The 22,549-nt window shown below is 30.8% G+C and overlaps 1 protein-coding gene across 3 annotated transcripts in view; it reads right to left on the bottom strand.

Moving 5' to 3' along the window:
- The window catches only part of Knockout (Stork-head domain-containing protein knockout), an 89,653-nt gene that overhangs the window by 22,166 nt on the left and 44,938 nt on the right, over positions 1–22,549 (bottom strand). For all 3 annotated transcript variants that reach the window (XM_074246270.1, XM_074246269.1, XM_074246271.1), the window contains one exon: positions 19,635–19,830. In XM_074246270.1, coding sequence (XP_074102371.1) covers positions 19,635–19,830 — 196 coding nt within the window. The remainder of the gene's footprint in view (positions 1–19,634; positions 19,831–22,549) is intronic.

Genomic DNA, 22,549 nt, shown 5'->3' with positions numbered 1-22,549 from the left:
GGAAAATTTACATAAATTTTAGTTTCGATCGATAAAGAAATGTTATAATAAGTTAGATAAAGAATTATTGGAATTATCATTGATTTTCCTTGGAGAAATGCCTCAAGAAAAGATTTCTTTCAAACGTCCTGGTGCTGTTCATCATGCTAGATGGATGGCTAAGGCCATTTATAGTTTGAAAATGTATCTATTCAGAGATGAATTCAAACTCTCTCAGAAAGAATTGCATGGTCTTCGTCATTTCTGTATTTTTATAGTCACATTGTATTTAAAAGCTTGGTTTTCATCAACTTCTGCAACAACTGCTGCTTATCATGACTTGCAGTTTATGAAAAATTTATTGGAGTACAAACATATCAATCCTTTGATTTCTTCAGCTACGTGTGAAAAAATGATTTCGCACTTATGGTATTTGAGCGATGAACTTGCCATTTTATCACTGTTTGACGATGGCGTTCCATTAGAAGTAAAAAAAAGTATTGTTGAAGCTGTTAATACTCGTGAAGGTACAGATTCTAAAGCTAAAAGATTTGTAATTGCTAAAAAGATTTGAATTCATTGGCGCAGAGAACTCTGAGTGACTTTGTGTCTAAAAAGTCATTAAATCTTTTCAAAATCTTCGATCTACCGTATGACTTTCTTGATGTCGATGTTGAATTATGGCCTACTAATGAGAGTTATCTCGAAAATAAAGAATACTTTCAACAACTAAAAGTTGTCAATGATTCAGCAGAGCGAGCTGTTGCATTAGTCAGTGAATATAATCAATGCTTGACAAAAATGAAGAACAATTCCAGTACTTATTGCAAGTTGTCAAAGAACATCAAAAACATTCCCAAATTGTAATAAAAGAAATTATTTATAGTAATAGCGTACTGTTATGTTAAAAATATAGACAATTATATTGCAATTGATAATTCAATAAAAAATTTATCTATAAAAAAGTTAAATACTGGTTGTTTCTCACTTGATTCAATACTTTTCATATTAAATTTGACAAAGAAATATGTCATTCACTTCAAATTAAACTAATCATTGGCTATATGTCGAAAAAAATGCTCTAATTTCTTGTTTTAATGCAATCAAACAAGCTCAAGACTGAAAACAATATTAAAAAAATTGTTTATAACATTTCTTTATCGATCGAAACTCAAATTTATGTAAATTTTCCTGAAACTCATAGTTTAAATTAAAATTTATCGAATTATTGATCAAAAACTGGAAATATTGATATTCGTTAATGTTTGACGATGAATATCTCGTAACGGCTTCACTTAATCAAAAAATCATAAGAGACCATTTTTGTAGAGCAGTAAATTTCCTACAAAATCATGAGTTCCGCAATCCGAAATAATTTTTTTCATCGACTTATAAAATTCATAATAAAAACGAATATTTTCCTTAAAATAGCCAAACTTCAACTATGAATATCTTTTAATCGGTTGAGTTTTTGAAAAAGTCATAAGAGACCTTTTTTGTAAAGCATTCAATTTCTCACAAAATCTATGCCACGGAATATTTTTCCAAGCAGTTGGAAGCGAGATATAAATTTTTTTATCTGATTATTCGAAAAAAATAGAAACCCGCAAAGCGGAGGACCTTCCCGTTATAATTAAGAGCTTATACTTGGAGAGAATTCTTTTTAGGTGTCTACGAACCTATTTTTCAGAGTATAAAGTCAAAAATAAATTATTCGATTTTTTTGACCCACCCTAATACATATGTTCATGTATGATAGCAATATAAGTGTATGTGTCACTGGGTCATTGGGTTCTCTATCAATCAGAATATTTTCACTTCACATTTTATTCAAATACTTGTGCAATGTTCTAATGACTTGTCGGATTTTATGCCGGAAAAATCTTTATGAAAGTTTAAAATTTTTATTCCAAGGAAAATACATATTTAATATAAGTGAAAATTGCAAGACAACTTTTTTTATGGAGGAAATTTAATTCAAAACTTGAAAGAAAAAACTTTTAAAAATGTTGAAGAAAATTTTTGATATTTTAATTTAAAATAAAAATTTAAATTATTTTGATTGTACCGAAGATCTTTCAGTGATATGATTGAAGAGATTATTTATAATAAAATTCCGTTACTTAAAAATACATATATATATTTATTGTATTGTATTATGTTATACGATCTGTATACTTGCATGAAAAATAACGCACTTGATTCTCTTTTTATTCATGCATAAAGTGTATTTGCCAATTTATCATTACACATAACACATAATAATGTGAAAGATAAATTTGCAGCCTGATTTAAAGATCGTGAGAGTGTGTAGGTTTCCAAACAGGCCATCCTCATCATTACACGGCAAACTTATTTTTTATCGTATCGCCTTTATATTAAATGTAATGAAATAAAATAAAATAAAAAAATTGTTTAGGTCATGCAACAAAGCTGTTGCCAGTGTGTAATATAAAGAGTAAAGAGTGAGAAGGTATTGATACCCAGTAGAGGCAGTACAGAGCACAACTAAACTAAGCAGGTAGTTTACGATACGATAACTCTCGTGTTGCGTTGCTGTATTATATCCAAAGTGGATGCTGATCCGGAGCAATCGTGATGATCCTAATGATATAGCTTGGAAGCCAGGACGAGAAGAGAAGGTTTTTCTCGCCTTAGCAGTTCAAATAAAAGTTAAGAGGATAAATTAAAAATAATAAAAACCAGTAATTGCACTCTGCAATTACTGAATAATCGATATGTTCCATGTTATATGCTCGATCCAATGTTCTACCGATACGAGAGGGCTCGGTGAGAACGAGGTAAGATGTCACTGACGCTAATGAGCCGATCAGTTTGTTGCTTTGTTTGTTTATAAATATTTATTTATTTATTTATTTATAAATTGCCCGGTTTTTTACTCGATGGGAGTTAACTGTAATAAGGGAAATGCTTTTGATTGTTGATTTATTTAAAACTCGTGACTGACTCATGAGTAAAATTGTTTTATATTATATTTCTAGAGCAATTTCATCTGTCGCAAGCTACTTTATCGTGATATTCAGCATTTTACATCCCAATTAAAGGTATATAGTTATATTTATTTTATTGATTGTGTCGATACCGGCCTATTGTTGATGTTTTGTAACAGGCCGGGTATTTATTTTTTTTTTTCCATTTAATTAGATCTGAGGTAGAGTAGTTATAAGAGAAATAATTTTTTAAATTACATATATGATCATATTCAATGTAAATAAAATTTTAAATTAAAGTTCATATAATTTTCAATGTAATCGACTTAAAGTTAATATTTAAAATTTTTTTTTAATGACCGTATTTTAAAAATAAAAAAATAAAAGATTTATTTCCATAAAAAAAATTTTTTTAATTTAAATTCACGATTTAATTTAAGATGTTTTTTAATTAAAAAAGTCAAGGCTAATTAAATTATAAAAATCAGTTGTTCTTGAAAGAAATGTTGTATTTTATTTGTTGGAATTCTTGTAAAGGTATCGTATGTAAATATTTAAAGTTATTTCTCGAGAAAATAAATTCCCAAGATTAAAATATCGGCAAAAGGGTTAGCAGGTAAGAAAATAAAAGAAAGGGAGTAGTCTCTCGCGATCCGATTCAATTCCTGATCCCTGATCACGATCGATCGAATTCGATAGCGAGGTCGCGGCACCAGACACACTACCGAGAAAAAGGAGTGCACCAATCGACTTAATCTAATGTAATGTAATATGTAAAATGTAAAATGTAATCTAACTAAACGTAGTAATATTGAATGCAATGAATTTAAGAAAATACTAGATACTAGGGTACAAGAGATTTACATACATTAGTGCGCATTACTGGAAGCCAGTTTACGTGGGAATTTGTGTAGTTATTTCCGAGAATTAAATAAATTTACCGATTTATTTTACTGACTTTTTTCGGAATTAAATTCAACCGACTACTTATCATTTATTTTATATTTTCAAAGACATAAACCGGCTAATTAAAGTAGCTTATGCGGATGATTACATTTTAATTTATATAACAAAGGTGTGAACTCAATCTTGAATTATTTATCAATTTTATATGAGTGAAGTAATAGAGATATGATTTATTTATTTAATGTGTCGTTGCATCACGAGTCTTGTCTGCTATTTCCACACCCTCAAATAAATAAAATATTAGTGTGTAATGTTTTATGTTTAATTTTTAAAATAATACAAGTGTGTTACGATCTATGTGTATGTTAGTCGAATAAGCAACTAAAGGAGTTAAGTCTATTTCTCACGATGACGGAGGTGGGCTTATAAGCTCGCGGGAGTAGTTGCGGGTCTCACGTTTACACGGGGTCGCGTGTGTCCGTTGGATCCGGTCAAACAGTGGATAGTGAATAGAGGATAGTGGAAACTCTTTCTCATTTACTCACTCTCTACTCTATTCTCATCTCCACTCGACTCTCTACTGTTTATGCTGGTACTTTCCTGAAGTGTACGCCGCGTCAGTATGGTATGGTATGGATGTGTCGTGTGTAATGTACAGCTCTTGTGGAATGAAGCAAATGGAATTAAAATAAAAGGATTGCCGTGGGCGTGTTACGGCTCTTCGTTGTCAGATGATTTTGCATTTCCAATTGTATAATTGAATTTGCAGCAATATCTTCACGGTTTGTTGCTATTTACACACGGTGCTATCATTGAGATATTTTTTAATTCACTTTTGAATTTTTTTTTTTCTAAGAAAAATTTTTAAACAAATAAATCATTATTGAGAAAATTTGTGAAAAATTACACATGTGAAAATGTGGAGAAAATATAAGTTGTGCACTTTATTTTAAAATATTTTTGTAGTTTCAATTTTTTCTGAAATTAAAAAACTGTTATGCAATTTTTCCAACATGGGTTAATTTTTTTTTTATAATAATAATTGTTGTTAAATAATTATAAATTAAAAAAATTTTTTTACAATACATAAATTACTATACTGTTAAAATAAATTGATTGTAAAAAAAATGCCTGCTTGATCATTAAAATTGAAATAACAATTGTCGCAAACAACTTGCCGATAATAAATAACAATATAAAAAAAAATTATATCTATATATATTTGCCTACTAACCGAATTTCTTCTTATCAGACATGTCGTTCAACTGTCTCGTTACCGCGTGATTAATTAATCACACGATAAATCTTTAAAATAAATCAATAGATTGTTAGAGTGTTGCCGTGAAGGTAGCGTATACAAGGCAGCTTGTAGTCGGCTGAGAAAACTCGTTTTCTTAATGCAAAAAATTAAAAACTAAATAAATAAATAAAGTGCATTAAAAATAATAAAGTTAAGCAAGTTGATATGTATCTTATTGGTTGATGTGTATTATGTGTCACGGAAAGGGATTTTAAGTCGAGAATGAGTCCAGCATCACAGAAACCAGCAACCGGTATATATATATATGTAATGTACTGAAGAAGTTAAACCTGTTCAGCTGTTGCTGTTGGGATATCGATTGAACGTATCGATAATCAATCTGCATACCTGTCTCTCTTTGATAGCATCACTCCGACCGATCCGGGTGTCTATTTCGTATTATTATTACAACTTTACTACTCCTGATTTACGATTATGATAAACTATTTTATTTAAATTATTGTTATTTTAATTTTAATATTTATATTGATTCGAGCGATGATTGTTATTAGTGATAAATAACTAACTGTTTGCTGAGTAATAGTATACTTAACTTAATTAATGATAATTCACTCAAATATATTTTTAACAAATAACATTGATTATCAAGGGTGGTCGTTTGTATACTAAATATATGATCGATCTACAATAAAATAATATTGTATGTAATATATAAACTGAAGTAGAGTAGAGTTAAGTAGATTGATCGGTAGATACGATTGGTTAATCACAGTAATCTCAAAACATCATTTATCAATGATTATAATCAATATAATCATTTATAATTCAATGATTATACGCTTTACATTAATTTTTTAACTTTTGTTTAGTTTGTATTCATAAATTGTAACAACTGTTTTATGTCAAATGTCTTTTTTTTTTATGAAAAAAATTGCTAATTAAATAGATAATTTTCTTATTCTAATTATTAAAAAAAATCTTAACTATTTTTTCAAGATAATAAAAATTTATAGTTGAGTGTAAAAGCTTTGTTTAATAAAAAAAAAATTTATATTTACTATTATGCAATTTATTTATTTTCAGTCTTTTGTTAGAAAAATTAAAAACTTTTTATTGAAAGCAACTGGTACGGTTATCGAACATTAAATATAATTAAGATTACTATCATAATTATATGCAGAAACTACTTTATTACTTTGAGAGCTTTTATAATTTAAATAATGGCTGTTAAAAAAATTCAATTAAAGGCATAAAAAATTTTTTACTAAGATCTATTAGAAAATTTCAAAAAAAAAATTATTACATAAAAAATTAATGTCTTAATGCAAAAAGCGGATAAGTAAAATTTAACGACGGGACTTGATTAAAATATCATGATGTTTATAGAATAAAATCCGATGTATCGTTATCAATCTGTTAAAAGTCTAAGATAAAATATAATGGACTAATTAAAGTGGTATAGCTATGGTATGGAGAAATGTGCATAAACCATAGATTATATTTTAACGTTCACAATTGAACGGTTGCGTGACACGTCAACGAATATGTGGTACCTGAGTGGCAGCTTTTGAATCGGCAGCAATCGATTTAAATCGACCAAGGGTGAAATAGGTTTATGCAAGCGAACTTAATCTTGTTCGGCTTCAAGCTAAGATCCACTGCCCAGTTTTTTCTTCTCATTATTATCATTATCATTATGTCGATATTTTTATTATTGCTCGTACACACACGCGTAATATATGTAACGAGAAAATAATCCAATAAAAAATATTATTCCGGTTAAGTTCCAAATCGATAAATTATCGATTTGTTACGCGTGATGCCAGAGAAAATCGACTATAGATCAATCGCTTATTATCACTTATGTAGGCGTTACTTAGAGATTAAAAGCCAAAACATTTTTTTAAAAAATCAACTCATAATAATAATTTTTATTATTATAAATATTACTTTTTGTGAAATGATTAGTTTGTGAGAAATTTTTTTTTGCAACTATAAATTTTATTTGGTAGACATTAAAAAAAAAATTTATTATTATTATTATGATTGCTACCGAAATGAAGTAGTACAAAAAAATTGTGAATTAAAAATTTTAATTCACAATTTTTGCTTGTGTATTTTTTTTTCACAGTTCTTTGCCTAAATAGCGAATAATTATTTTGCCTAAAAAATCCTGAAAATGTTAATTATTATTATTTGTTTTTAGTATACGATAAAAAATGACCAATAAATATCTTCCGTATAAATTTTGAAACATTCAATATTAAAAATAATAATAATAAAAATAAGTTGGATGGTAAATAATTGCATCTTATTACTCTCACGTGCAACTGACATAAATTGTTAGCGATAATTTGTTAGTGCAGTCATTATATTCATACCTATTATACATTCGTATGGTATAGCATTATTATATTACAATATACCACACAGAGTTCTATCCACGATGAAAGCGATGCCCCTACGCATAAATATACGTGCTGACAAAGTGACGACGCGTGTCATCAATCAGAAGGTGCACAGCACAGCACACCACGGTTAGTACAGCATATAGGCATTATACGGGACTCCGTGTGCAGTATGCATCAGCCCATAGTCATACTTCGTACTTACTATGTACTCTTTACGTCTATCTGTACAGACTGGGACTTATATTAACTTAACTCAAGACTCAGGACTCAAGATTGCAGACTCAACTAGCAAGTCTGGAGTATGTTTGCAAGTCGTCATGCTTTATTAACATTAGCCTACATGTTGCCGTTCTGTAGATCCATGATAGGTCAACACGTTTGAACATTTGTATTTGTACTTATGTATTTATATTTTATGTTATTGCTAAGCTATTGCATATTTATTTTTATTAGATGTTACATTGTCTCGGCTTGTTTATTTTTTTTATTTTTATTTTTGCTTGCTTTTCACTCAATACAAGTCACACCTAACATTTTAAAACGGATGTACGGAGCCGGGTTACGCGAGTATGCGTGGTAATAATTACACTCTGTCCTTGGAGTGAGGCTAATTGTCGCCTAGGCGGGACAATGACTTAAGAATTGCGGTTATTATTATTATTTTATTACTATTATATTGCATTGATCAAATCTTCTCGTTTATTTTTTAAATTGGATTTTTGACAACCAATCTTGAGTCTTGTATTAGTCATTATCTTTGGATTTAAAAGTCCTGGAGACGACAATCAAAATTTATAAGAAAATTTGACCTTTAGACAGCATTAGTTGGTGGTAAAATAGTCGTAAATACACCTACGCGGTAAAAAAGGCGTCACAGAGGCCGTTGAATGCCGCGAGGTGTGGTCAAGTCTTTATTCAAGATTTGTGTCAGCGACTTCTATTCTAAAGACCCGAAATTCCTCTGCTAAGCATTGATACCTTCGATGGATTTGCTTAAATGTGTCATGGGTTTTTTTATTATAATTAAAATTTAAAGCTGAGAGTTTAATTCTTGAGATAAAATGGTTTATATACACGGTGATGAAATTTATTGACTTATAGATAATGAATTTGATGGTTCAATAAAATTAACATTGTCCAAAATTTGTATCAGTCATAAAAATGATTGACTATAATTTTATAAAAAATAAAAAATAAAAATATTTTCTAGTTTTTGGCCTTAGTAGGCAGCTGAGTAAAGTAAACGACTTGCAAAGGTGCTAAACCGGTCAAAGTCGTTGTCGTCCTTCCAACGATAGACGTCCTTGTCTCCGTGGGTAGCACAGAGAGATCGAGAGTCCAACTCTCACTTATTGCTCTCTTACATTAGACACTAGTAATAACAACGGCACTCAATTCGCATTGATATCAATATCAATTCCAGACTTATATTAGTCTCAGTCCCAGGATAACGGTCTTTTTTTCCTAGCCTCCACTACACAGTTAAGTGTTATGTTGGTATTATACACTGAAGAGAACAGAGAACAGAGAATAGAGAACATAATGAAACAATATTTATGGGTTGTTGTTAAAATTGAAACCTCCAGGTATTTAATCACAGGTAACTCGTGATCGTAAATAAACCGAGTTAGAGTAATAAAAGCAATAAAACAAAACTAAAAATAGTAAATAGTAAATAATAATTCTTCTTACAATTCTTATTCAATGATATAACGCGATACCTGATACGAGATTGAAAATAAAGACAGCCGATTTGTTAATTTATTAAATAAAAGGCCAATCCGCCTGTTGAATTGTTGACTAACGAACCGTAGACATCGATAGTCACCTGTTGGTTGAATCGGCATCTCACGACTTAACTTGTCTTTTTATTTTTATTTATTTCAGACTGATACTGATACCGATACTTAACTCATACTCATACATATTATATGTACGTGTACATGTATAGAGGTTTGAACATAAGCACCAGTTGTGATGATCGACCGCAAGCAACGTACTTGCAAGTAAAGTGAGCGGAAGGCAAACGAGCAGAGAATAACTCTCAATACAACTACTTAAATCCATAAAGATATATTTATTTATATGTATGTATCAAGTATGGAAGGTATACTTGATACATATATATGTATCGGTTTTCTTTGATCGACGAGCGGCAGGTATACAAGGAGGTGTATGTCTGTCGATTCACTCTGCCTGGCTTCAATCGAGTTTCTTACTTTTTATTTTTTATTGCTCACAGCGAATGAGTAAAATATTTTATTTGCCATTCGATCGCATTAAGTAATTACATATAAATAAGTTCATAGATCTCTGAGTGACTCATTTGGATTAAATCATTGAATTGTTTGCCGATTAAATTAATATTGCGCAATCGAAAATTATTACGAGCTTCTATTGTTGTTTACAGAAAAATTTTTAAGAAAATAATTTATTCACTGAAAAAATAGTTTGACTCGATTAGAAAAATTCTTGAATTTTACTTTACTCAAATATTTCTCTTGAATTAAATTAATTTTTTTTTTAGTGTAGAAAATTTAAAAATAAAATTTAAGGGAAAACAATTTTAGTGAAATAAACAGGATAAAATAAGATTACGCATGCAGTAAATTTGAAAATAACAACAACAATACGGGTTTTATTTCCTTGAAGAATAATTCTGCATGAGCGGATACTCGATCCAACCACGACCACCGGATGTGTTACTGAATCCACTAGTTAGGTATTATTTATCTTTTTATCCTTACCTATTCTCAGCCGGCTGCTGACTGCGCACGTAGCATTGCCATAAGCTATGAGAGATAATGTAATCTACACTAGTCTTATATGTATATAGTATATGGTGTATGTAATAGTGTACTGCGGCGAATATACCCTCGCGACTCGCGATTATGCGCCGGCAGATCCACGAATGAGATTCCGTGATCTATGCTTTCGCGGTCAGCATTTATGCTCGCGGTAGCTTGTCGCGAATTCCCGACACTGTCGACTCCTGCTTTTTTCATATAGATAATTATTCATCATTAAATATTCATCCGATCAAATCCCTGGTCAAAATATTTAAATCCCCGTAAGTATCAAGTCTGTTTTATCATTTACAAGCTTGTGTTACGCGGCTGTCATTTTATATACATATTTTGTAATACTCTTGTTTTATGTCATTTTTTACGATTATCATCCATGAGTTTCAACATTTCAATACAATTTTATAAAATCAATCAATTTTAAGAATTAATTACTTTATGTTACATAAAAAAAAATCCATTCATTCTATTTCATAAAGTTTATAATCCATCATACTTATAAATAAAAAAAAATGTATCATAGTTGAAATTACAAAAGTCTTGTCTTAACATCCTCATTGCCCTTTTCAGAATAAAACGTGTGTACATAAATATTATTATTCAATATGTCAAAAATGATTTGAGTGATTTAGAAATATCAATTCACAAGACACGAGCCTCTAAAAAATAATTCTATTAAAAGGGGTTCGACTATGAGACCGTCTGCTGACATTTCTCCCGTGAAATGTTAAAAATAGTCAAGTTAACAAGATAATATATTGCATCTGGAATATACAACAATTCAACACAAGTGTGATATGAGTAGATAGGTTGATTGAAAGGTAGATGGGAAACGCTGTTGACATGATTCTCGGGTAGGCTTGCACACTTTTAAGTGACGGGCGTGCATTTAATCTCCATCCATTCCTTACCAGCACTCTACGACGTGCCAGTAATTTTTATTTTATTTTATTTTATTTTATTTTATTATTTTATTATTATCCTCAATGATAAACCCCGAGACTATTTTGTTAAAAACTAAATATAAATAAAATTCAAAAGTGTTATACCTGATATAATACTAGCTGGGTTAATCCGCGGAACAGAGTTTATGAAGATGCGTAGGAGTCCGAGGTCCATGGCGAATGAGAGATGGGTGTATGCATGTAGTACGCCGTTTAACGCTTTAACGGGCATAACCAGAGTTTAGAGACAAGAGAAAGGGTGTAGAGGAGGTAAAGTTAGATCCTCCATACTCATACATGCATGTACATCTATCTATTTATCTGTTAAGACTCTGATCCTGAGTAGGAGTACAGACTAAGAATAAGACTGAGGCGTTATTTGGAACGGTCCAGTTCCCATGACCGGGCAATATGTTTATACACGACTCGCTTGCTTTGCTCGCCACTAGATAACTCACATGTGTGTTCATTTATCACAGACAATATATTTATCCATGATACTTTATTTAATATATCAAGAGTCTAGTTATACGGAAAGGTATATTATAAATATTTGTTATTCATAAACGTGATGATCATTTTGAATTATTTATTTTTGTATCTTTAATTACTGACTCGATTTAATCTTGTGATTAATTACTGGTTTTTATAAGGAACATAATCATTCAACTGAGAACTAATTTATTTATTTTCATAATTATCTGCTCAGATCTCCGGTAAATATAAATGTTCAGACGCTTTTTATTGATTTCATTTGAATAATTATTGCGTCATGGATTTCGGACTCTTTTGTGTGAATTTTTATTTTAATTTGGGGATTAAAAAAAATTTATGATGGCATGTAAAGTATTAAATTTATAATATAAAAAAAAAAAAAAAAAAAAACAATGTAAGAATAAAATTCTCTTAATAATAATTTTTTTTAGTGAAAATTAAAAAATTGAAATTTTACAATTTTTTATTTAAATTAAAAAAAAAAAAAACATTTTTAATTTTAAAAATTTATTGTTTGAATTCAAGAAATAATATAAATAAAAATATGAAAAAATAATCGAGCTTTCACCCTAGAAATATTATCGCCCGCGGAATATTAATTCGCGGGGTGAAAATGAAAAAAGTGTAACATTTCGATAGGGTAATACTTTCACTGGCAATTACTCAAAAGCAGTGTTGAGATCCGCCTGAGATCTATTCTCACAGGTTTAGTATTTATATATACGTGTAAATATATATGATATATGTGTATGTATAACTACAGCTTGTCGTGATGCTAAAAGAAGTACCTCGTGCGACGAAGTCGGCCAGAAAATTGCCGATTCTCGTTAAGATAAGGATAAATGGGCTCGCTTGCTTACGAGCGGCAACTATAAAGTTACTCTTAAACTTATTCCCAAGTTCCCAAGTTTATTCTTACCTTCGCGGTTGTTACCCAAAGGATAACTTGGAGCGAGTGAGCGAGCAAGTGAGTGGACCGCGGATCATCTTGCATTATAAGCCGGTGTGTAATAGGTGTACCGATGCAACAGTAACAGCAATAGCAATAGCAATATAATGTAGTATAGTATAATATTTAAGTATCATGTATAAGTGTGGAAACGTTTGTCGGGCGTTTCGTTTCTATTCCTCGTGAACAGAAAACAGAAAACTAAACGAGAAAATTCTCATGTGCCGAAGATTCTTGCCTGGCTAAACGTACCGTTATTATTGTTATTATCATCATCTTAAACGTTTTTAAACGCTGCATTATATAAAGTTAAGAATCCTCGGTACTCATATCGTGTGTCGTTTATATTAATATCCATTTATTGGGCTTAGTACAATACCCATAGTATCCAGAGAATGTCGATCACTCATCGTTACATAGTGCGTTAACACGACCCTGCAATCTTAAATTTCTTAAATCGTTTATTTGCCTCATCAAGTTATTACTTTATCATGTTATTGTTATAACTATTATTATATATTAAAATATATACAAATTTTATATAACATTGTTTCTTGTGTTTCTCACCCTCTAGTAGGAAGATAATCGTGACATTAATTTCTTTGAACGTGAGATGTCTTTTACACACGATTTGGAATTTATCTTTTCACTTTTTATAATTTTTTTTTTTTTTTTTTTTTTTTTTTTTTTTTTTTTTTAATGATGAGTTTGTGAGAAGAGATTGCGGTGAAATTTTGAGAATAATTTTATTGGAATTATTGAAAATTTTATTGATCAGAAATCAATGAAAAATTTATTATTATTAGTTTTAAAATTACTTTACATATAATTATTTTTGAATACTCAAAAAATAGTGAAAAAAAATGGTATTTTTTAACTTTTTTAAATTAATTAATTTGCGATAAAAATATAAGCCAAAAAAATAAAAAAAAAGAGAAAGGTTGGAAAAAAAGATCTCGCAATTTGTTAAAACAAATAATTTAAACGTTGTGCGCAATACTGCTTGAGGGAATTTAAAAAGAGTAACGATTTAGCGGGTAAGATGGAGCAGTTAATACCCGGTACGGCGAGAAGTGGTCCCAGTCTCATTACCGGGTGCCTGGTCGTTAATGGATCCGCGGGACAGGAGCAGAAGTAAAGCAGTACAGAATAGAGTGACTTGGAGTCTCTCCAGCCAAACACCACGAGGCGACACGAGCTGAGAACGATTAGACTTAGCTCCTTAACTTATTATTCGAACCGTGGGCGTGACCGAGGGAGGTCCACGATTTATTTATTAGCCGCGTGGCAATTATCCGTTACTCAATATGTATCTAGTGTACTTATACTGCACGTAATATTAAAGAGTGTTGAGAGCGAGTACGAACTATTGCTAGATCTGAGAGAGGTAAAGACACCGATACGCTTTACTTACTATTATATACCTAGGACGCAGACTTAGGCTGGTGGCTGGTTAGGTAGCCAGTATAATGTATAATGTTATAATGTATAATGTATAATATCCAGGCTCTACTCAACTAATTCGCTGTTCATATAATAGTATCTCATATGTATCTGGTGGTTAATACTGTTGTGGGTTTAGCGTTACCACTCGCTACTGCATTACATCCGACCATATCTCGCTACCGGTCGTCGTAATTATACTTATTCTTAAATTAATATCGCTAATTAATTTAATTTAATTTTTTTTTTTTCAAATAAAGACGGACAGTTGCATACAATGACATCAAGTGATAGAACTGATTTTTAGGTATCAGGCGTCTTGATCCTCTGACAAAATATCAAAAAAAAAAAAAAAAAATATCCCCGAGATAAAAAATTAAATTTTTTTTTAATTTCATTGTCGTAAGTAGACAAAACTTTTGATTTAAAAAATTCATATTTTAAAAAAATAATAATCTGAAAATTTTTTTTAATTAATTAAAAAAAAAAAAAAAGAAACTTAATACAATTCAAAATTTAATCACTGAAGGAACATATAACATTTTGTTGTTTTAATAATTAATTTTCACTGCGTAAAAATCCATGTGACCCTCCGGCTCGTGCTCTGGCAAATAGATGAGTCTTATGCAGAAAGTGATCAATTATTTATGAGAGTGAGTATAACTTTGAATTTAATTACTAGCAAGCTTAAGGAGTGATCAATAACTCACGAAGTAGATGCTGATGGTGATGGTGATGATGATGACAAAGGTTAGTTTGCCCTCTAACTGAGCCGGGGTCAGCGATATCCGAGTGCCCGCGAGGTAAGGGCTGGACCGTGAGATATTAAATAGTTATTAAGCCGTGATCTCTCCGTCTTATTTCGTTTCGCAGACGAATTCACACGGCGAATGCAAGAGCAAGCCTCTACGCGTGGTAACCTCAGGCTAGAGGCATGTAAGGCTAAATGAAAGATGACGAAAAACCCTGGACAATAAATGGATAATTTCCCAAAGGCTAGTGCTTGCTGCGCAGATGGAAATCGTAGCCTGTCAACGTACCACCGTGAGATACTCCTTTCGAGGACAAGACCTCGGCCTCAGGCGGCGACATCAGACTCCACGGGATCTTTCTCGTCTAACTTACTTCACTTTTTTAAATAGTATCAGTATTACACACGATACGTTATGTGCTGATACTCATATCCATAACACACCTACTTTTTTTATTTTGTTTGAATATAACAATAAAATTTTTATAATAAAAAAAAATCCTGTTAACCGAATTACACTGTACAAAATATAATTTAATCCAAAAAAACATCCGAGTAAATTTACTCTTAAAAAAATAATAATTATTATTTTTTAATAGAAAAAAAAAGAATTCACTCCGCTGATTTTTTTCATCAACAACATAAATAAAATCCTTCACTCCGGAGGATTTAAACTAATTAAAATCATCCCGCAAATTTTTTTTAGTGTACAAGACTATTTATATTCAGATCACGTACAGTGAATAAAAAACAAATATATTCTAGCAACTTTAATAGAAAATCTCAAGACTTGTGAGATATTTCAACCGCGTTTGAAATCAGATGCATTTAATTTTACACGTTTAAGTGAAAGGTAAAATAAAAGGCAGATAAATTTAAAGCGTACGCGTATCGTTCGATCATTTAAAGAATAAAGTTACGTCGGATACTTTTCACATCTCGTAAATTTATCTTTGACACTCTGCACACACACTAGAGACTACATAGTGAAGACCGGCATCGTATAATCGTGTTTACAGATATAAACTCAATTTTTTAAAATATTTAGCTATGATTTAGACACCCGGTTTCATCTGCCAGTGCAGCTTTACTCTCATTACTATTACTGTAGCTATAGACTGTACTATCGTTAGAAGGTTTAGAGCCGTCGATAACGAGATAGAATCTCCGATATTGTTTGACATCGATGAAAGAACTAACGGTGATATGTTATGTTGCTTTAAATTTATTACTTTTAACGAAACTTTGTTGCCTTTTTTTGTCACGTGTTCTTGTTTCATAAAAAAAAAAAAAAAAAAAAACTTTCGTAATGGTTAACTTTCGTAAAAGGTCACGTATTTTTACGGCGGCCTAAAAACACTTGAATAGGACCAGCACGTAAAACAGCGGGTGTTTTCCTAGCGAGCCTGCGGGCGTCTTTCGATAGGCACAGGCACAGATTCTGCTGGTACGCGGCAAAACACAAAAAAATACAACACAAGTAAGCCGAGCTTCTTGGTCTTGAGTTAACCACCTATCTTTACGAGCATCGTGGTCTTTAAAGGCTCCCGATCTTTATGAAGAGACAGCGCCTTTATCCCCAGGCCAGGCCAGCCGTTTCTTTATTTTTGCTTTACCTCTACCTCCGATCCCCACGTACATAAGGATACGTAACGTGTATATAAAACTCTTATTGCGCCTCGATTCATCCAAGAATTTACCTATCGACTTTGCAGAACCCTCAAGGCTTATTTTGTTTTTATTTTTAGTGACTACGTAATTCACCTAGCTATTTTATTTTTATTTTAATGTTTCTGGTATTTTGTTATCAGCTTATTAAAGTCTAAGCTTTTTCGTTATTTATTTTAGAGAATTCTGGAGAGACATGAAGGAAAGTTTAATAAATTTCATCTTTCAGGAAAGAAATACTTGATTTTTTATTTTTAATGCATATGTGCAGAGAAATTTTAACGTTTTATATTTTAATATTGAAAATTGTGAAATTTTTTATCAGAAAATAAATTATAAAATCAAATCAGTGAAAAAAAAAATTATAAATGTACATTATATAAAAATAAATTATGGGAATAATTTTAATAATATGCGAAAAAGGGAAAAAAATTGGAGCACTCTCCAATGCTTCGCAATATGATACGAAATATCATTTGAATAATTTTGGTGACTAAAAAGAAATGAAGTAGATACTTGTGATTTGAATTTTTATTAAATACTATTAGAGTTAAATTTTATAAAAATTGATTAATAATTTGAATTATTGAATAAAAGATAATTATCAATAAATTACACTAAAAATAAAAAAAAACATCTTATAAAAACAAAAAGATTTTTATAACGATGTCATTCAAGGAAAAATTCCCTAGAAAGTGCGATATAAACAATATATTTAACGGAATTTAACATAAATAAACCTCAGCAAACAAATATGTTAAGTTATAAAATATCCCGACTGTTATATGAACTGGTATCATCGCACTTGTGATTACGTCTTGTCCCGGTATCAAGACGCCTACGTGCCGTGAGGATCATTAAATTCCTATGCTAATACACACGTAAACAAGTTAAACGAAATAAAACGTGCGTATTAAGAGTCCACGTACTAAAAGTTTCCTTGCGTAATTGGCCTGCTGTCTTTATGTTACTATTACCCGTGAGCACTCATCCGAACAATTTATTTATTTAACTTTTCTCTCGGCTTGGTCTAGGCTTATCCGGCATCCATTCGTACCGTAGATATGAATACATACCCACATATTTTTTATTGGCTACTTCTGATTTTATAAAACTTTAATCATTCTATTTATCATCGCGACACTTCCTGCCTATTCTCAGATCATTAATCTTCCAGTGAAAAATTTATCTACCCTAAAACAAATAAATGTGAGATAACAGACGTGAGCTACGTCGATCCGTCGTGCTTAGAAAATTTTGCTGATAGATCTATTATAGAGTTTTATTTTTACAAATTGCTATGTTTAAGTGGATATAATATTTTATTTTAATTATTTCCGACGCATATTTTATTCAGATGCAATCGTATATTTTAGCATATAAATGTCCTCGGAATTCTACTACCCCTGTATATAATGCCAGTTATACCTGATCTGATAAATAAATCATGCGTGACACATTCCAAAGATTGATCGAAGTTTCTGTTATTTCTTTTTTTGGTTTATAATAGAACGCTTGTAAAATAGTTTAGTTCTAATGATCTATGACAATATTAAATTTTAAATAAATATTTTTTAACGTCTCAAACTTTTTCGAAAAGACATCAGCTTTTTTCTGTGAAATAATAAAAAAAAATTAACTTAATGCAAGAGAATTATTCATAGGGGAATTTTGTTACTCTAGATTAGATTATTCCCTTGACAATTGGATAAACTTGAATCCAAAATAAAAATTTTTAAATCAAGTAAAATTAAGCCAAGAACAAGATTTTAGTTTGAGAATTTTTCGATTTGATTAAAGATGATATCACTTTTTAAAATAATTCTTGTACTGAAAAATTAAATTCCACCTCTAGGTGTTATATAAAAATATAAACTATTTGGAACCTTGAATAATTTATTCACATTAAATTGCAAAATGACTTTATAAATTTTTCTCCTCAAGACATTCAGTATTCCTGATCATACTAATAAAAAATCTACCGAGTAATAAAAAAATGATGATAAATGATAGTTGATAACATGAAATAAAAAGTAAAAATAACCAGCTGCAAAGCGGACACATAAAAAAAGAAAAATGACAATCACATAAATTCATATAAAATATAAAAGTCCGGATATGTATTTATTGATGTACAAATAAATAATTAAATAAATATAAATATAAATGGTATAAAGAAATTTGTCTTGAGGGATTTGATTTGAATAAAGTAGAAAGTATGATGTATAAAAGTAATTTATACTCACCGATAAAGAGACATAAAAGTAACTAGGAGTAATTATAGAGTTTCTATATGTAATGCATCGGTTCGGTTTGTAAACAGATATACCATACGTATCTATACTATATATGAGTACAGATAAAATACATTACAAATACGCTGGCAGGCAAATGTGTATCATCTACTGCGTACGCGGCAACATTTAATTTAAATTCATACTAATATAACGGACAGCTTTTTCCGTGTAATTGCATTAGGTTTTGCGAGTGTCGCGTTCAATGTCTCTGGTTTAAATGACAAAAAATAATATGTTGTATTATATCCTTGAAGACTGGTGTATATGCTATTGAATGAATAATCGCATGTGTGGGAGCTTAAGAAAATATATTTGTATCCGAGAACATGTACGACAATGACTTGTCGCTTGTATAAATTCTCGCTACCTGATAACATTTTTTCATGTACAACAGCACTCTCAGGCTTTGTATACTTTACAACAAAGACGAGTAAAGACACGCATCTTCCGAATATATTTTCCGAGCTATTTCACTCCCGCTCGGCATATTATACAGTAATGTAGTATAATATAATATAAAAAAGCAAGACTCTAGTGTTATGTGCGAAGATAAAATGAGATAAAATAACGCACGGTAATTTATATGCTCTGTTGAATATTGTACTGAGATATCAACTCATATTTTTCCCGTTGTCATATTTATCCGAAAAAAATCCTGTTCCTTATTTTATGTTACGCAATCTCACTATAAATTACCGAGGCACTATCGTATTTTTAAAATCGTTTTAATAGTAACTTTAATTTATAATAATAGAGACATGATAAAATAACTTACCGAGACACGTGATGGCATGATCAGCCGGTGGTCTTAAAACATTACGAGACCAGGCTGCTCTCAGCACTTCCAAGGCACAAGGAGGTCCACCTACCATCAAAACACCCGGTGATACATGTCCTTTGTATCGTAGTTGACGAGTTGCGTCCACTAATGCTGCATTCCACCAACACTTGGAATTTGCCTCCAAGAAGCTCTGCAATTAATTCAAAAAATTATATTAATTAATGCAAACTATATTAATTTTTTCATCAACAATTGATATAAAATTATTAAAAATTGAAAATAGTATTAAGCTTATTTGTGAAAATTTTTTTACATACTTAAACTTTATTTTGATTAATTGCCCAATAATTACTAAAGGTTATTATCTGGGGAATTTAAATACCAATAAACTCTAATTTAATTATCAAGTCATCGTAAATAAAATTACATAGAAAAATAAATATCGATAAACTTCCGCGTAAAATAAAAAAATAAGCGAATATTGTTTTAAATCAAATAAAACAATTGTCAGTACCAAGTCCAAGTGTTTACTATGTCCACTTAAGACCCTCTGACTTACGTCAAACGGATGAAATACTGCAGTACCATTGAGTGTTTACTGCAACAAGGACCATTTAGAAGCTGTTCGGAAAAAAAAGCTGGTTCGCCCTCTTTACTTCCCTACTCAGTCATTTCAACCCTCCATTTACTGTACCAGCAGAATTGCCGAGGACATAAGGAGAATTAGTTAGTACGATCGTAAATAAGAGTTGTGGATGCTTCAGATTTGTAAGTAATAGCGGCTCTTTATTCTATTTATTTATTTATTTCTACTATTTTATTTTTATATTTATATTGACAGTATTCAATGACCGACCGCTAAAAGGGGTGAGAATTTATTTAGATTGTTTTGACGTGCGATAATTTAAACGAGTGAAACTCTAAAGCCAGAACTAATATATCAAGGCCTATAAAGATAATAGCAGATTCAGAGCTGGCTGATGAAAATTTATAGCCAGCTCGTTGCATTTACCGACCGGCAATAATAGGGTTAATTTGTATCAGCTAGAGTAGAGTGTGTTAAGCTCACCGGCGTCAACATACATGCGAAATCATATCGCCATGACGGACGTGCTCGTGGATTATGGCTAAGACTAATTCTCATATCAGTTATTCGTATGAGTTATATCAACACAAGGGAAAATGGGTGTGCTTATGCCTAGTTGATACCTCAGGTGAAAATAATTTTACTGATTCTATTCTGGATTGTTGCTATTGCTCTATCGAAAGATATATCTCCCTAATTTTTTATTTTAAATCCACTTGAATTAGCATTGATCGATATAGGCTTAAGTGCTTAGAAAATATTATTTATCTGTTGTATTGATTTATATTTGTATTCGCACTCTATATGTACTCGGGCAATGCCTTTACTCACTTCGCTGCCTGTCAATTGATTTTTAAATAAATATGTATCAGTTTTATTGCCTAGTTTTTTGTTTATTGTTTAATGGGAAAAATGTACAAAGAAATTTGATGAAAAAATTTTTTTTTGTAAAAATATTTTATAAATTTTTACAAAAAAAAAAAAAAAATTCAATTCATTTTTTTATAAAAAAATTCAATACCTAAAGTAATTCACTGGATCTCTACAATGCAAACTCTCAAAGAATTTCTATGTGGGATTCAAAAGCTCGTTTATAAAAAATTTTGCGATAAAAAATTCCATTAGGCAGTAATAAAAGCTTCAAAAAATAAAAAAAAAGAAATATTGTAAAAAGCCATTCGATAGACCGTGAATGAATTCAATTCTCTAGACGTACTCACATTAAAGAGATTAAATAAATCCAGTAGTAAGTTAGTGTGGTATAGTGAGTTATCTTATAACGTCTTCATTGAGCAAAAACCGTAAGACATTATTTACATTCAACGACAAGGTGGTAAGAGTCGAAAAATAATAGTAGAATCAAGCGTAATTCAAAGGTGTCAGCAGCAGGAATACGGGGCTCGGCGAGCGGGAAGAATCGATACGCCAACGTCTTTAAGGAACAAAGTCTACACCCACTCTGCACATGCGTAAGACAAAGTGTTCTGAGACAAAACAAATCGATCTAAAAATACTTAATATCTCGAGTCCTCAATTATAGGGAAGAAATAACTTGTACTTTATACTTTAGTTCAAAAATTTTTATTTATATCTTAGATTAAATTTTTGTACACTCGATTTCTTAATAAATAACAGAAGAAAGGTTTATTATTTACTAAAAAAACTTGGAAGGTGAAAAATTCATGGAAACATACTCATAAATCTTTTGGTTGATTGAAATTTTTATAAAATTTTCGATTACAAAATTAAATAGTTCTAATGTTTTAATGTTTCGTCAGCAAACGATCGTTTGAAGCTTTTACTTTTGGATTCTCCAATCTTTTATCATATTTATTCGATCCTCTGGAAGAAATCTCGACTGGTGCGGTGATTTAGAGCTCGTTCAAAGTCATTGAAGTATCCTAGGATAGGACGACTCGCCCGTTTTATTTCTTCGAAGGGTGAGGATAGTAGAATTCCTCGTTGAGTCCTCTACTCTACTCCACATAATAGGGGAAGGGAGAATAGCATTGGAATTACCATGAGAAAGGCATTCAGTGTCTTTATCTCCAGCTGCTATGCCGAGCTGATAAAGTCATTATTTTCCGAGGAGAAAAACTTAAAGTCTATAAAAAGTACGGCAAGGATAGTATATCACTGTTCGTAGCTCGATTATTCACTTCATAATTTACTTATACCTTGAGTGATTTTCTTATAGGAATAAATATTGCGGGAATATAAGTTGTTAAAGCTTAAGCACGGCTGGCAATGAACTTGGTGGATTATTACATAGTAAACTGTACTTAGGGTTGGGTATTTATTTATATTCATAGTTGTATTTTTA

Source organism: Cotesia typhae, unplaced genomic scaffold (genome assembly GCF_013202065.1).
Source record: "Cotesia typhae breed Kobodo isofemale line unplaced genomic scaffold, CoteBio_Ctyphae contig_48, whole genome shotgun sequence".
NCBI classification, from domain to species: domain Eukaryota; kingdom Metazoa; phylum Arthropoda; class Insecta; order Hymenoptera; family Braconidae; genus Cotesia; species Cotesia typhae.
The sequence above is the reverse complement of the archived record's forward strand: the minus strand, read 5'-3'. Positions and strand labels throughout refer to the sequence as shown.